We start from the raw sequence: 18,283 nt of genomic DNA on the forward strand, positions 1-18,283 counted from the left end.
TTCCTTCAATTTAGTACACTGTATTCGCTGCTCACAATGTGGTCGCCACTATATTGGGGAGACCAAACACAGATTGGGTGACCGCTTTGCAGAACACCTCCACTCAGTCCGAAGGCATGACCCCGAGCTTCTGGTCACTTGCCATTTCAACACTCCCCCTGCTCTCATGCTAACATTTCTGTCCTTGACCTGCTCCAGTGAACATCAACGCAAACTCTCAAAACAGCACCTGATTTTTCGATTAGGCACTACAGCCTTGCGGACTGAACATGGAGTTCAATAACTTCGGAGCATGACTGGCCTTTTTTAAAAAATATATTTTATTTTTTAACCATGTGCCTGTTTTTCATGTAGACAAAGCTGCTCATTATTCCACTACTAACACTCTCTCTGGACTTTGTCTTTCACCACAAACATTAACTGCTTTGTTATTTAATTTCTCCTGCTCTCTGCCCTATCATACCCCTCCCCTTTTGTTCTCTTTCCCCCCCACCACCCCTTCACTTGCTTACAACCTAAATTTTTTCTAGCCTTTGCCAGTTCTGATGGACGGTCACAGACCTGAAACATTAACTCTGCTTCTCTCTCCACAGATGCTGCTTGACCTGAGTATTTCCAGCACTTGGTTTTTATAACAGTAATTTCCTGTTGATTTGTCACTTTCTTTTAATGCATTCATGGGATGTGGGCGGTGGCCAGGCCAGCATTTATTGACCATCCCGAATTGTCCTAGAGAAGGTGGTGGTGAGCTGCCTTCTTGAACCACTGCAGTCCATGCGAGGTAAGTATACCCACAGTGTTGTTAGGAAGGGAGTTCCAGGAGTTTGACCCAGCGACAGTGAAGGAACGACGATATAGTTCCAAGTCAGGATGGTGCGTGACTTGGAGGGGAACTTGCAGGTGTTCCCATGCATTTATATTTATTGATTTATTTAGAGATACAGCATTGGAACAGGCCCTTCGGCCCACTGAGTCTGTGCCGAACAACAACCACCCATTTATACTTTAACCCCATATTCTCTACCACATCCCCACCATTTTCCTACCACCTACCTACACCAGGGGCAATTTACAATGGCCAATTTACCTTTCAATCTGCAAGTCTTTGGCTGTGGGAGGAAACCTGAGCACCCGGCAGAAACCCACGCAGACACAGGGAGAACATGCAAACTCCGCACAGGCAGTACCTAGAACTGAACCCGGGTCGCTGGAGCTGTGAGGCTGCGGTGCTAACCACTGCACCATTGTGCTGCCCTTGTCCTTCTAGTTGGTAGAGGCCGCGTGTTTGGAAGGTGCTGTCTAAGGAGCCTTGGTCCAGGTCTTCCAAAGATCTAATGTGGGTTTTCACAACCATAAATGTTGGAAAATTATCAAGGTAAACAGCCCCAAATGCAACATTGCGGCTCTCTATGGAAATCGCTCATCTCCAAATTAAGCTACAAAGAGTAGAGTTTGCTTGCTTGATTTTAATGTGCACAATCTCAATTTATAGGGTCACACGCCTCTTACAGTAGTCCCGAGAGCTGAAATGGAGGATGGCAAGAAAATGCACATAAGCACTACAGGAGATTAACCAACAAAAAAAGTGCAGTTTATCAGCACAAAGCTATGTTAAGCTCCCTACTACCGATCCAGCCCAATCCATTTTATATTACAAGGAAGAACAGTACAGCACAGGAACAGGCCATTCGGCCCTCCAAGCCTGCGCTGATCGATGCCTGTCTAAACTAAAACCTTCTGCACTTCCGGGGTCCGTATCCCTCTATTCCCATCCTATTCATGTATTTGTCAAGATGCCTCTTAAACGTCGCTATCGTACCTGCTTCCACCACCTCCCCCGGCAGCAAGTTCCAGGCACTCACCACCCTGTGTAAAGAACTTGCCTCGCACATCCCCTTTAAACTTTGCCCCTCGCACCTTAAACCTATGTTCCCTAGTAACTGACTCTTCCACCCTAGGAAAAAGCTTCTGACTATCCACTCTGTCCATGCCGCTCATAACTTTGTAAACCTCTATCATGTCACCCCTCCATCGTTCCAGTGAAAACAATCCGAGTTTATCCAACCTCTCCTCATAGCTAATGCCCTCCAGACCAGGCAACATCCTGATAAACCTCCTCGGTACCCTCTCCAAAGCCTGCACGTCCTTCTGGTAGTGTGGCGACCAGAATTGCACGCAATATTCTAAGTGCGGCCTAACTAAGGTTCTGTACAGCTGCGGCATGACTTGCCAATTTTTATGCTCTATGCCCCGACCGATGAAGGCAAGCATGCCGTATGCCTTCTTGACAACGAATCCACCTGCGTTGCCACTTTCAGTGACCTGTGGACCTGTACGCCCAGATCTCTCTGCCTGTCAATACTCTTAAAGGTTCTGCCATTTACTGTATATTTCCCACCTGTATTAGATCTTCCAAAATGCATTACCTCACATTTGTCTGGATTAAACTCCATCAGCCATTTCTCTGCCCAAGTCTCCAACCGATTTATATCCTGTTGTATTCTCTGACAATCCTCATCACTATCCGCAACTCCTCCAACCTTCAGGTCGTCCACAAACTTACTAATCAGACCAGCTACATTTTCCTCCAAATCATTTATATATACTACCAAGAGCAAAGGTCCCAGCACTGATCCCTGCGGAACACCACTAGTCACAGCCCTCTATTCAGAAAAGCGCCCTTCCACTGCTACCCCCTGTCTTCTATGACAGAGCCAGTTCTGTATCCATCTTGCCAGTTCACCTCTGATCCCATGTGACTTCACCTTTTGTACCAGTCTGCCATGAGGGACCTTGTCAAAGGCTTTACTGAAGTCCATGTAGACAACATCCACTGCCCTTCCTTCATCAATCACCTTCGTCACTTCCTCAAAAAACTCAATCAACTGAGACACGAGCTCCCCTTCACAAAACCATGCTGCCTCTCGCTAATAAGTTTGTTTGTTTCCAAATGGGAGTAAATCCTGTCCCGAAGAATCCTCTCCAATAATTTCCCTACCACTGATGTAAGGCTCACTGACCTATAATTTCCTGGATTATCCTCGCTACCCTTCTTAAAGGGAGGAACAACATTGGCTATTCTCCAGTCCTCTGGGACCTCACCTGTAGCCAATGAGGATACAAAGATTTCTGTCAAGGCCCCAGCAATTTCATCCCTTGCCTCCCTCAGTATTCTGGGGTAGATCCCATCAGGCCCTGGGGACTTATCTACATTAATGCTTTGCAAGACGCCCAACACCTCCTCTTTTTTGATAAGGACATGACCCAGACTATCTACACTCCCTTCCCTAGACTTATCATCCACCAAGTCCTTCTCTTTGTGAATACTGATGCAAAGTACTCATTTAGTACTTCACCCATTTCCTCTGGCTCCACACATAGATTCCCTCTTCTGTCCTTGAGTGGGCCAACCCTTTCCCTGGTTACCCTCTTGCTCTTCATATACGTATAAAAAGCCTTGGGATTCTCCTTAATCCTGTTTGCCAATGACTTTTCATGACCCCTTTTAGGCCTCCTGACTCCTTGCTTAAGTTCCTTCCTACTGTCTTGATATTCAAGGGCTTCGTCTGTTCCCAGCCTTCTAGCCCTTACGAATGCTTCCTTTTTCTTTTTGGCTAGGCTCACAATATCCCTCGTTATCCAAGGTTCCCGAAACTTGCCAAACTTATCCTTCATCCTCACAGGAACATGCCGGTCCTGGATTCTAATCAACTGACATTTGAAAGACTCCCACATGTCAGATGTTGATTTACCCTCAAACAGCCACCCCCAATCTAAATTCTTCAGTTCCTGTCTAATATTGTTATAATTAGCCTTCCCCCAATTTAGAACAAAGAACAAAGAAAATTACAGCACAGGAACAGGCCCTTCGGCCCTCCAAGCCTGCGCCGATCCAGATTCTCTATCTAAACCTGTCGCCTATTTTCTAAGGGTCTGTATCTCTTTGCTTCCTGCCCATTCATGTATCTGTCTTGATACATCTTAAAAGACGCTATCGTGCCCGCGTCTACCACCTCCCCTGGCAACGCGTTCCAGGCACCCACCACCCTCTGCGTAAAGAACTTTCCACGCATATCCCCCCGAAACTTTTCCCCTCTCACTTTGAACTCGTGACCCCTAGTAATTGAACCCCCCACTCTGGGAAAAAGCTTCTTGCTATCCAACTTGTCTATACCTCTCATGATTTTGTACACCTCAATCAGGTCCCCCCTCAACCTCCGTCTTTCTAATGAAAATAATCCTAATCTACTCAACCTCTCTTCATAGCTAGCGCCCTCCATACCAAGCAACATCCTGGTGAACCTCCTCTGCACCCTCTCCAAAGCATCCACATCCTTTTGGTAATGTGGCGACCAGAACTGCACGCAGTATTCCAAATGTGGCCGAACCAAAGTCTTATACAACTGTAACATGACCTGCCAACTCTTGTACTCAATACCCCGTCCGATGAAGGAAAGCATGCCGTATGCCTTCTTGACCACTCTATTGACCTGCGTTGCCACCTTCAGGGAACAATGGACCTGAACACCCAAATCTCTCTGTACATCAATTTTCCCCAGGACTTTTCCACTTACTGTATAGTTCACTCTTGAATTGGATCTTCCAAAATGCATCACCTCGCATTTGCCCTGATTGAACTCCATCTGCCATTTCTCTGCCCAACTCTCCAATCGATCTATATTCTGCTGTATTCTCTGACAGTCCCCTTCACTATCTGCTACTCCACCAATCTTAGTGTCGTCTGCAAACTTGCTAATTAGACCACCTATACTTTCCTCCAAATCATTTATGTATATCACAAACAGTGGTCCCAGCACGGATCCCTGTGGAACACCACTGGTCATACGTCTCCATTTTGAGAAACTCCCTTCCACTACTACTGTCTGTCTCCTGTTGCCCAGCCAGTTCTTTATCCATCTAGCTAGTACACCCTGGACCCCATGCGACTTCACTTTCTCCACCAGCCTACCATGGGGAACCTTATCAAACGCCTTACTGAAGTCCATGTATATGACATCTACAGCCCTTCCCTCATCAATCAACTTTGTCACTTCCTCAAAGAATTCTATTAAGTTGGTAAGACATGACCTTCCCTGCACAAAACCATGTTGCCCATCACTGATAAGCCCATTTTCTTCCAAATGGGAATAGATCCTATCCCTCAGTATCTTCTCCAGCAGCTTCCCTACCACTGACGTCAGGCTCACCAGTCTATAATTACCTGGATTTTCCCTGCTACCCTTCTTAAACAAGGGGACAACATTAGCAATTCTCCAGTCCTCCGGGACCTCACCCGTGTTTATGGATGTTGCAAAGATATCTGTTAAGGCCCCAACTATTTCCTCTCTCGCTTCCCTCAGTAACCTGGGATAGATCCCATCCGGACCTGGGGACTTGTCCACCTTAATGCCTTTGAGAATACCCAACACTTCCTCCCTCCTTATGCCGACTTGACCTAGAGTAATCAAACATCTGTCCCTAACCTCAACATCCGTCATGTCCCTCTCCTCAGTGAATACCGATGTAAAGTACTCGTTTAGAATCTCACCCATTTTCTCTGACTCCACGCATAACTTTCCTCCTTTGTCCTCGAGTGGGCCAATCCTTTCTCTCGTTACCCTCTTGCTCCATATATATGAATAAAAGGCTTTAGGATTTTCCTTAACCCTGTTTGCTAAAGATATTTCATGACCCCTTTTAGCGCTCTTAATTCCTCGTTTTAGATTGGTCCTACATTCCCGATATTCTTTCAAAGCTTCGTCTTTCTTCAGCCACCTAGACCTTATGTATGCTTCCTTTTTCCTCTTAGCTAGTCTCACAATTTCACCTGTCATCCATGGTTCCCTAATCTTGCCATTTCTATCCCTCATTTTCGCAGGAACATGTCTCTCCTGCACGCTAATCAACCTCTCTTTAAAAGCCTCCCACATATCACATGTGGATTTATCTTCAAACAGCTGCTCCCAATCTACATTCCCCAGCTCTTGCCGAATTTTGGTATAGTTGGCCTTCCCCCAATTTAGCACTCTTCCTTTAGGACCCCTCTCGTCTTTGTCCATGAGTATTCTAAAACTTACAGAATTGTGATCACTATTCCCAAAGTAGTCCCCTACTGAAACTTCAACCACCTGGCCGGGCTCATTCCCCAACATCAGGTCCAGCATGGCCCCTTCCCGAGTTGGACTATTTACATACTGCTCTAGAAAACCCTCCTGGATGCTCCTTACAAATTCTGCTCCATCTCGACCTCTAACATTAAATGAATTCCAGTCAATGTTGGGAAAATTAAAATCTCCCATCACCACCACCCTGTTGCTCCTACATCTTTCCATAACCTGTTTACATATTTGTACCTCTATCTCACGCTCGCTGTTGGGAGGCCTGTAGTACAGCCCCAACATTGTTACCGCACCCTTCCTATTTCTGAGTTGTGCCCATATTGCCTCACTGCTCGAGTCCTCCATAGTGCCCTCCTTCAGCACAGCTGTGATATCCTCTTTGACCAGTAATGCAACTCCTCCACCCCTTTTACCTCCCTCTCTATCCCGCCTGAAGCATCGATATCCTGGGATATTTAGTTGCCAATCGTGCCCTTCCCTCAACCAAGTCTCAGTAATAGCAATATCATACCCCCAGGTACTAATCCAAGCCCCAAGTTCATCTGCCTTACCTACTACACTTCTTGCATTAAAACAAATGCACCTCAGACCACCAGTCCCTTTGCGTACATCATCTGCTCCCTGCCTATCTTTCCCTTAGTCACGCTGACTTCATTATCTAGTTCCTTACAGGCTTTAGTTACTACCTCCTTACTGTCCACTGACCTCCTCATTTGGTTCTCATCCCCCTGCCACATTAGTTTACACTCTCCCCAACTGCGTTAGCAAAAGCACCCCCAAGGACATTGGTTCCAGTCCGGCCCAGGTATAAACCGTCCAATTTGTAATAGTCCCACCTCCCCCAGAACCGGTCCCAATGTCCCAAAAATCTGAACCCCTCCCTCCTGCACCATCTCTCAAGCCACGCATTCATCCTGACTATTCTTTCATTTCTCCTCTGACTATCACGTGGCACTGGTAGCAATCCTGAGATTACTACCTCGGAGGTCCTACTTTTTAAACTTGGCTCCTAACTCCCTAAATTCTGCTTATAGGTAAAAAACGGGATGAGGTCCTCCATCACTGGCGCCTATGTGCACAACGACAACTGGCTGTTCACCCTCCCCCTTCAGAATGTTCTGCAGCCGATCTGAGACATCCCTGACCCGTGCACCTTCACCCGAGGACTACTCTTATCCTTATCCACAAGTACCTTAAAACTTACGGAATTATGGTCACTGTTCCCGAAATGCTCCCCTACTGAGACTTCGACCATTTGGCCAGGTTCATTCCCCAATACCAGGTCCAGTACGGCCCCTCCCCTAGTTGGACTATACATATTGTTTCAAGAAGCTCTCCTGGATGCTCCTTACAAATTCTGCCCCATCCAAGCCCCTAGCACTAAGCGAGTCCCGGTCAATATAGGGGAAGTTAAAATCACCCACTACTCCAACCCTGTTACCTTTACATCTTTCCAAAATCTGTCTACATATCTGCTCCTCTACCTCCTGCTGGCTGTTGGGAGGCCTGTCGTAAACCCCCAACATCGTGACTGCACCCTTCCTATTCCTGAGCTCCACCCATATTGTCTCACTGCATGAACCCTCTGAGGTGTCCTCCCGCAGTTCAGCTGTGATATTCTCCTTAACCAGTAAGGCAACTCCCCCACCCCTTTTACATCCCCCTCTATCCCCCCTGAAGCTTCTAAACCCTGGAACGTTTAGCTGCTAATCCTGTCCTTCCCTCAACCAAGTCTCTGTAATAGCAACATCATAGGTCAATCGTTAACTCTGCCCCTCTCTCCACAGTTGTTGCCAGACGTGCTGAGTATTTCCAGCACTTTGTTTTTATTCCACTTTATATTACATCAGCTGAGTGGGCAGAGTACTAACACTCAGATAGTGGGACCTGGAGGAGGATACCCAAGAATTAGAATCTTACAGCACAGAAGAAACATTGATTTTGAAAGGCTAATTCTGGAAGAGAGAGACTGGGATGGGGCAGAGATTGAAGCTGCTAAATACCATTCTGGGTGAAATGCACAGTACCAACATCGCACCTCTCTCCCCCTCCCACGCCAGTATTGGGAAAGGCTTTGAGTCCTTCTGCTGAACAAAGGCAGCAATATGACTATAACAAAAATTAGTAACCCACATAAAACTATTTACAACAAAATTCTTCAAAAATGTACAATTTTAAGATAATACAAAAACTCTAAATCACATCAGAAAAAAGACAGGCCTGGAATGATTTTTATACAAGATTGAACTTCATTTAAAAGAAAGAATCTAACCAAGATTAGTTAACCACAAAGCTATTTGCTCAAACTCCACAGAAGAAAACTGAAGATTTATAGCTATTGGTAAGGTTAGAGTGCAGTGACAAAGAAGCTTTGCTCAGGGGTGGTTCCATCTGACAAAATGTAATTGTTGTCTTCAAATGGGGATGGGATGGCAATTGCATAACTGGATACTGAATTTCCTAAGGGCATCTATCATCTCATTCTGTACTCTTATCAGGTACCGAGACCAACAGCTCCTTTGTACTTGTTTAAACTAGTGCTACATCTTCAGAACTTCCAGATATAGGTAAGGCTGTGGAGAGACTGTTGCCTGATTATGCATCAGATCACTTCTGTCATGAGTTAATCCGTACATTCAATCCTGGAATGATGCAGGACATGCCAGACTGCACCTCAGTTTAAGTGACTGATAAGTAGTCTTGGGGAATCTCATTATCTGAAAGCAATCTCCCTCTTTCTGGGCATCCACCTAAGGCAGGGGGGGGAGAATTTGCATATAGGCTAGCACTGTCAGAAGCACTATGTCCATTGCTAGAGAGCTTTTTGATCCATAAATGTGAGAGAATGGGACAGAGTTTAAAGTACAAAAACATTCATCTACAGTGGCCCAAAATTTAAAAAGCCTGGCATACATCACAAAGGTAGTTAAAATTACCCAGCTCTGGATTGAGATGGTGGCATAGCTGAACACATTGAATAAGCAAATTTGCCCATCAACACAATAACTGTTTCCATTTCAAAATTATCTCTTATAAAGGGCAGGGCTTGGCACAACTGGGATTTCCTCCACTTAGTCACAAAATTGTTAATCCAATAAGGACAGAAATTGCTGCCTGCAGCTATCTGGACATTGATATATGTGCAAGGGGTTTTGACTAAGACTTGGTGAGTACTCTGCAGACTAAAGTCTGAGTGACTAGTAATACTTATCACTGAATTTCCACAAAAACATTGAATCTGAGGTACTTTCCCATGGTATTTCTATATTGGGATCAGGGAATATACATCTTATAGGGAGACTATACTGGCTGCATTGTTAATGGCAGTAGAAAACACATCTTGTATTGCTTCATGAAGATATTGGTGCAGATGGGTTAAGCATGTTCTAAGTTTTTAGGGAACACAAAACTCTCCTCTCCTAAATGGAACCTATTCCAGAGCCTTGGCGAGTGAAAAAGTCTGCATATTAAGGTTGCAAGTTCTCAAAACTGGCAAGAAAACTAGCTACCTAAATCTGGAAGGGGAGGCATAACCACCCTAAGTGGTTCCTGTCAAACATGCCAAGATCCACAACCATTTGTATCCTTCTACTAGACTATCAGAGAAATGAGAGGGTGGGGAAGGAAACAAATCATCAATGTTGCAATGAATCATGAGAAGGTTGGAGCATCCACAGTTTTACTCTTTTTGGATCATAGTTTGCCACTGAATAAATTCCCTCTGCCTTTTTGCTGGTGGGTGCCAAGATGCAAAAAAGATTAGTATTGTATTAGTATTGGGGTATTGTACCCAATTCTGGCATTGCACTTTGGGAAGGCTTGAGAAAGGGAGAAGAGATTTACAAGAATTGTTCCAGGGAAAAGGGACTTCAGTTACGTGGATAGATTAAGGAGTGCAACCCCAACTTCCCCAGAGAAGAGAAGGTTGAGAGGAGGTTTGATAGAGGTATTCAAAATCATGAAGGGTCTGGACAGCGTAAACAGAAAGAAACTGTTCCCTTTGACAGAAGGGTCAAGAACCAGAGGACAGAGTGAAGGTGATTGGAAAAAGAACTAAAGGCGACATGAGGAATTTTTTTCAAAAGAAGAATGCTACGAGTGGTTAGGATCTGAAATACACTGCCTCAGAGGGTGATGGAGGCAGATGCAATATTGGCTTTCAAAAGGGAATTGGATAAGCACCTGAAGAGAGAAAAACTGCAGGGTTTCAGGGATAGAGTGGGGGAGTAGGACTAGCTAAATTACTCTTGCAGAGAGCCTGCATGGACTTGACAGGCCAAATGGCTTCCTTCTGTTCTGTAACCATTCTATGGTTCTAATCTACTTCCTAAAATAATCTACTTGTGCGGAAATTAATAAAACTGCTAAAGAAACAAAGAAATACAACAATAATTATGACGAGAAGACCTTTAGCCAAAGGGAATAGGAGATTAAAGCTTGTTCAGATACTTCATAACAGTTAAGTCACCTAAGTTACTGAGTGAATTTCTGAGAGGGGGCAGAGATTGAACCTGCTAAATATCATTCAGGGAGAAATTGTTTTGCAGAGTCAATCTTATTCGTACTAAAACAATAAAAAAAAATGAAGTTACATAACAGTTCTGTACATCATAACTTTATCAGCCTACAAATCAAAACAGTTTGAGCAAGTATTTTTTTTTTTTATCATGGCCCAACATCATTTTATGCAGCTAGAGGGGCAGTTAGACGTCTCACCTGGGTTTTTCTGGAGCATCTGAAGGATCACTGCAGAATGGTTCTTGGTAGACAGTTTCTGCCAGGTTATGATCAAACAGTGTTGCCACTATTTCCTCTCGGCTTGGTGGTGACATTAAAGGCTTTAAAATGTGAGCACCTGATGTGCGGCTGATGTAACAGCTATTTTTGGTTTGCAATGGGGAACTAACAGATGCTGGAGAACTATGAGACGTTGCTGGGGAATCATTCGTATATTTGGAAGCACAGAGCTCTGGATCTTCACAGCTTATTGCCGTCATATCTTCGCCAATAAGTCCCATAGCTCCATTTGGACTTGAACCAGTGGAAAGGGCAGATAGACACACCTCAGACCTGTCACATTCTCTTCCACTTCCTTCATCCAAAAGCATGATTTGGCTACTGGATAACTTTACAGGGCTACAGGAAGTTCCATTCTCCAAAGAATCATGACACTGATTAGGGGTCTGATCCTTCAACTCCACAGTTGACATTCCTGACAGATGGGTACTCGATGACTCAGAAGAGCTTGGCAGAGCATTTGGAATTGGCATATGGGAGTTTTTATTTAATTGTTTCAATTTTTCTCCATTGTCTAAAGACGACTTTTCAAACAAATCAGGGCTTACTGAGCCAGACCTGGCCCACTCAGTATTGTCTGAAGGCTGATGTACTTGGTCAGGGTGTTGTGTTTTACTGCTCTGGGGCTTGTAAACACAAGTCTCCATCACTGCTTGGGCTGGAACAGACTCCTGAATAACATCACTCAAAAATTTTTGAGGCAGATTTTGTTCAGCCGCTGGCATGAATTGGCACCCAGAATATATGGTACAATATCTGGTTTGCCCAACAGTATTGATATCAAAATTGTAAGACTGGGGAAGTTCAGGTGATAAGCTGTCAAAACTGTAACAACTATCAAAGCCTGCTTCTGAATGGAAAACAGAATTGTCATCAGAAAAAGGACAGTTAGTTTGAGCAGTTTGAAATTTCTTGGTCAGCTCCCTTTTTGACGTTTTGACTTTCTTCTGTGCAATCTTTGCGCTTTTTGAGTTTTTTGTTTTTTTAGAAGCAGCATCCTTTGGGGATCTTGAAAGAGCAGCAGGAAGATGACCAGAAAAGTCTGTTTTAGAACATTTATTGAATTCGTTTTGCTCATTTGGGCAAGAAATACTTCTATGAAACAGTGGTTTTGGTGAAGGTATTTGAACATTTCCTTGGTGTGCTTTTTGTTGTCTTTTTTGCAGCAACTCTCTCAAAACAGTGAGACTAGACTGACTATTACTAACAGATGTTTGGCCATCTACTCTTAGATTTTGTTCAGATTTCTGAGATTGGGGTGTGATATTTGTTTCCAGAAAAGTTTCGGACACCGATCTCTGCTTTATTCTAGGAGGGATGAAATCAGATATATCCAAAATGTTGCCAGTTTCTTGTTCCCTTTCCAAAATTTTTTTCCCTAATTTACTGAGGCTACATGGAGTAAGATTAAGACACTGACCATCATTTTCACTTCCCAGTGGAGAAATCCTGGCAGGTAAATCTGGAACACTGCTCACTGATGAAAATGCCAAATGTCGATTTACCTCAGCAATAAGTAGAGATTTTGATTGCAGATGAGCCTTGCACTGCTGGAATGGTTGAGATGGATGGTTTACCTTGCCATCAACCTCAAACTCTGATTGGGACAATGTGGACTTTTGGTCAGCTTCATACATTTGCGTGTCCTGTCCATTTTGAATCTCCCTAGCTTCAGAAACGTGCTGACCACCACCAGCCTTTGTGCGGCTCACAACCTGTGACCTCTGCTGCGATGGATTGCTTCTCTGTAGTCTGAACATGTCTTTGGTTGACTGAACTGGTAGGTGAGAGTACTGTAAAGATTGTGGATGAGGTTGAACTGTGCAAGAGGCTGTTAAGTGATCAAAACAATGCTCACTTTGAGGAACAGTGAATCCTGCCTGTGGCGCAAGGTTCGTGTCCATCGGTAATTGGAAATTATCTGTCATTTGAGTTTTGTTATCCAACATGTAAATAGAATCAGAGTGCATGCATGAAGGACTTGTTGTACCGAGACTGAAAGGGAGACTGGAATGCAACTGGGACTGAGAACATGTTGCTAATTGAGATAGTGTGTCTGAGACTTGTTCATCTGGCGGATAAGAGAAGTCAGGCAGGTTTGTGTTGTCATTGGTTTCCAGCAAAGAACAATAGTAACCCCCAGAATCGCCTTGAAGTTCTTCAGAATAAGGCTGTGTTGAAGGAAGATGCCCTGTTGAACAGATACTAAGAGGAAGGGGATCGGATTCTGCAACAAGCACATTTTCAAAATTTCCACAAAATTTACTTTTGGCTCTCTCTTTAGAGAATGAATTCAGTTCACTGTTGGCAAGCTCAGAGCTTTCCTTTTGGTCATGCGGTTCCAAACTTTGAAGTGTTCCTTGCTTCTCAGCAAGGTATGGAACTGTAATTTTTGGTTTCCGAGTCCATCTTTTCCTGGTTTTCTTGTGCTGTTTTCCCTTCTGTTCATCTTTTTCATTACCTGTCACCTGCTTAGCTTTCTGGGATACTTTTGTCTTTTTAGCTGTAGTGCTGGCATTGCAGGGAGATTTTTTCCTGGATTTCAAACATTTCTTTTTCTCACGATTTCTACTGCCTTGCAACAAATTATCAGAATTGTTTAAAGCACAGGGATCATAGTCTCTTACCAGCACGTCATCTTCCATTGATACAATGGATGGCATTCCATCCCCTTGCATTTCACTTGGTGACCAGCATCGAGGTGGCGATGGTTTGCAAGGACTTAGCATCCTCTCAGACATAAAGCCAAGCTTGTACATTACATCTTTATATTCTGTTGAACAGTCATCAGCCTCAGCACTGTAGCAAGGTGAAGGAGGAGAAAGTGGTGAAAATTCTATTTTTCTTTTCGTAAATACAGTTCTTTTTACTTGCGTTTGGCTAGCAACACCCAGTTTTTCCTTTCTTTGTAGCTTTTTGAATCTTCCAGCCCTTTTTTTTAAGCTTGACTGAACTTTTGCTTTTTTTCCTCTCTTTGGTATAGATGTTGCGAAAGGTTTGATAACAAGAGGAGGTTCAGTGACCTTGGGCCACCAGTCTTTTAATGGTGAAATTTTCTGGTATTTTTTCAGTTTATCATCATTAAGCACAACGTGATCCTCATCTGAATCCACTTTTCCTATCTTAACCAACATATTTTTTCTACCCTTGAATCGATTAATAATAATATATTTTATAATCACAGGAGGTTCTTTCTTATTAAGCCTCCTCCTTTTACGTGATCGCTGAGAATGATCTGTACTGTTATCAATGATTTTTGAACATTCTGGTCGAGTTGGAGTGGTCTTCAAGACTTCTAAGCCTTGGCCATGTTCACTGTCTTCAACTTCATAGCTTACTTTCCGCTTTGTTCGGAGCGTATACTTACTGCACGCTAATCGAAAGGGCTGACCCTCTAGGCCATTGTCTGGAGTTCCTTCCATGTTAAAGATTTGGGATTCTAAAAGAAGTCCATTATCTAAAGATGGCCTAGAATTATGATCTGGTGGTACTTCATTTTGCAGCACTCCGTTGCTACAAGAATTCAGTTCAGTGAATTGGACATTTTTTTTCTTTGCAGCTGCAGAATTTCCTGCCCACTGGGTACCATTTGATTTCTTTTTACTCAATTTGAGCTTTAACCTGCGGTCATCTTGCATCTGATGTTTAGAAGGCTTGTTGAAGACTTTTTCTGGACATTTAAGACAGTTGGGAAGCACCACACTAGGAAAAAATGTGTACTGCGCCTCATGCTGATCAATGACTGTTTTCTCTCTTTGGGTTGCTTGAAAGTCTTCATATCTAATTTTAAGTTCACTACGGCTTTTCTCAATGTTGTTTTCAGCATCTGTTGCGGTAGTTTTATGTTCTTCAAAAAGCTGAACCCCATTTTTTATACCTATTAGGGGAATCAAAGGTTTATCACACATGCTGCTTTCCTTTTTATTCGATGTAAGAGGTACTTTATTAGCTATCCTCCCGACTAAGCAACCGAGAGCTGAATTACTATGAAATTCATCCTCACTGGTTAGATTTCTCTGGTGTGTAAACGACAAATTCTTTTCACAGTTAATGCTGATATATCGCTTTACTCTCTGAAGTCTATCATTGTGTGCTGATACCTGATTTTCATAGTCACTGGTTATATGCTTGTTTTCACAGACTGCATCTGGAGATCTACCTACCATATCAACATCCAAAAACTTCACACCACAAAGGGCAAGGTCTTCACTAGGTGCATTGTATTTTAAATCATAACTGGCTTCATTCGAAAAGTTAGAAACTGAGTGTTCAGGCTTCTTTGTTGTGATGAATGAATTTTGATATGAGGGTAATTCTGTAGAGTTCAAACCATCAAGCGTATGAGGTGCGGTACCTGCATGATTGCACTGTAATCCAACATCAGATGATGGCAGTTCTAATATCACAGTCTCTTTATGAAATGTTGTCTTCGACGGCACTTTGTCTCGGACTGCTAATGTAGAATGAGTTCTTGAACCATCTTCATTTAAAGTGTTATCTAAAATTTAATAAGATAGCCACGGAATTACTGAATAACAGAAGTGCATGAAAATACTTCAGCTTGATGCAATAAAAGCCAGTAGATTTTATAACATTAAAAGTACGGTAGTTATCTACTTTTGCTCTATTCATATGCTAGCCATTTGCATCCAAGCTATTCTCCCCAGTTGGGTTAGTTCAACTGGGAACAATCTTCATACATCATTAGTGCCTCACTGGACCCCAGACTTGAATGGCACTCAAAGGAGCCAACATAAGAGTTTTCTTTCCTTCCCCAATACCAGTTAAGAGCCTTAAATTTAAAGCAATTGCAATGGTCCTGTGACTGACATAAGCAAAGTAGCTTAGTTAGGGTAACACTTTAGGAAAGGTACAGGCTAGGTGAGCAGTTAAATATCGTAATCATGTTCCAGGTTAGCAACTACCACAGGAGATCCAATAACGGGGCTAAAATGTTTTCATAATTTCCCAACCTCACAGCATAAAATTAAAAGTAAAAGATATGGTTGAACACTGATGATCCATTAAACTGTGCAACAAAGGGGCAGGATATAGGATTCCACCTGCAGTTTTGCATAACAAGCTTCTCATCTCAGCTGCACCAAGGCATTTAGCGATGATCAGGCACTTGCCCGCCAGAAGTGATGGCAATTCATTCGGAGTCTCTATCATAACTATGCTTCTAGCTTAAAAAGCATCAAAAGGCCTTTGACTAAGTAGATTGATCGGTTTTCTGGCATATTAATCATACAGCACAGGAGGCCATTCAGTCCCATTGTGCCTGTGCTGGCTCTTTCAAAGAGCCACCATTTAGTCCCACTTCCCTGTTCTTTCCCCATAACACTGCAAGATTTTTCCTTTTCAGGTATATTCATTCACAAATGTGGCATATGGCCAGAGAAACCAAGGTGAAGGGAAATAAATAAATGCTGTAAGCAATTGCAAGATAAGAAAGAAACAAGTTATAACTATTTCTGGATATCATCTCCGAGTCGTGTTTAATGCAACAGTGATAGGATCCATATAGCCAGAAGAAGGGACAGATATTTATCCCAGGTAAAATGAGAGCAGTGTCAATCCTGATCCCCATGGATGCAAACTTGCAGAATTTCCATAACTTGAAAATAAAGCAAAAGACTCATCTTAAAAATGACTGGAGGTGGCAACAGGATGTCATTGTGGCATCATATACAAACAAGGCACTGGCTTGACATGAATTGCATCATATTGGGTACCTGACAAATAAAAAGGAATTTCCAGACACTTGCAATTTATTGCTATTCCTAAAAAATGCTTCATGTTCCATAAACATCTTTAGCACAACTGAATGTCTATTTAGCTACATAACTAGTGACCAACTTGAAAAGTGCTTCAAGAGGCATTATACAAATGCAAGTTTGTTCTTTATTTGCCTTTCCCCTCCTTGAAAAGCAATAAAACACACTTCTCTTAAAAAAAAATAACTGACAAAACCATCCACACATTTATCTCTGGTCAGTCAGTTCATTGGTACAAAGTCAACAATGCACAAGATAAAAGGCAAATTCAATTGTAAAGTATCAGTTAATGCTCTACAAATTTATCAGTCTTTTACTCCCAGGTCCAGTCAGCCTGTGTCTAGTTTTTAGGCAAATTAATAGAATATTTCATGTTTCATCTCTGAGGAAATTGACCAGTTACCCAATGAATTGTTAACATGAGACAGAAGGTGGAAAGGGGAGCAAGGGAGGGAGGTACTGGATGGGCTCTTATTCAGTTAACTTTAAAGAAAAAGGTGCTTTTCTCAACTGACTTACAGTCACTGTGACCTACAGTTCATGTTTACTTGGGATTGGCGAAAGATTTTTTTAAAAAAGTGTGACCGAATTAAACCACTCTCTGCAAGAAATTTTGCATGAAGTACATTCAGGTTACTTCAATACACTTATTCTGCTATCCTATTAAAATACCAAAAAATTAGAGAAGTATTGCTGTACATTTAATAGTATAACAGTACACAAGATTATTCCTACCTCCTTAAACTACAATAATGTACATACACTGAATTTTCTCAGTGCTAATGAAAGATCTTGCGAGAGATACTAGTCTGCATTCCATGAAGTTAAAATGACCCCGTGCACATATAGAATTATGGAATCACAGAATGGTTACAGCACAGGAGTCCATTTGGTCTGTCGTATCCACATCGACAATCTGAAAAGCAACTCAGCTAGTCCTACTTCCTGCCCGTTCCCCGTAGCCCTGCAAATTTTCTCTTCAGATAATCATCCGAATCTCTTTTGAAAGCCACGATGGAATCTGCCAACGCTACACACTCGGGCCGCGCATTCCAGATCCTAACCACTCGTTGCATAAAAAAATTTCTAGTCATGTCACCTTTTTTTTGACAATCATCTTAAATCACTGTTCTGCGGCTCTTGATCTTTCCACCAACAGTGATAGTTATAGAGTCAGAGTTATACAGCACAGAAACAGGCCCTTCGGCCCATATTGTCCGTACCAGCCATCAAGCACCTATCTATTCTAATCCCATTTTCCAGCACTTGTCCAGAGCCTTGTATGCTATGGCGTTTCAAGTGCTCGTCTAAATACTTAAATGTTGTGAGGATTTCTGCCTCTACCACCCCTTCAAGCAGCGTGTTTCAGATTGCAACCACCCTCTGGGTGAAAATGTTATTTCCTCAAATCCCCTTTAAACCCTCCTGCCCCTTACCTTAAATCTATACCCCCTGGTTATTGACAACTCCGCTGAGGGAAAAAGTTTCTTCCCATCTATCCTATTCATGCCCCTCATAATTTCACACACCTCAATCAGGTCCGCCCTCAGCCTTCTCCGCTCTAAGGAAACCCCAACCCTATCCTATCCA

General features: G+C 42.9%; 1 protein-coding gene across 2 annotated transcripts in view; it reads right to left on the reverse strand.

The window, feature by feature from the left end:
• The window catches only part of rev3l (REV3 like, DNA directed polymerase zeta catalytic subunit), a 282,330-nt gene that overhangs the window by 92,743 nt on the left and 171,304 nt on the right, over positions 1 to 18,283 (reverse strand). For both annotated transcript variants that reach the window (XM_068027364.1, XM_068027373.1), the window contains exon 13: positions 10,836 to 15,414. In XM_068027364.1, coding sequence (XP_067883465.1) covers positions 10,836 to 15,414 — 4,579 coding nt within the window. The remainder of the gene's footprint in view (positions 1 to 10,835; positions 15,415 to 18,283) is intronic.

Source organism: Heterodontus francisci, chromosome 3 (assembly GCF_036365525.1).
Source record: "Heterodontus francisci isolate sHetFra1 chromosome 3, sHetFra1.hap1, whole genome shotgun sequence".
NCBI lineage: Eukaryota > Metazoa > Chordata > Chondrichthyes > Heterodontiformes > Heterodontidae > Heterodontus > Heterodontus francisci.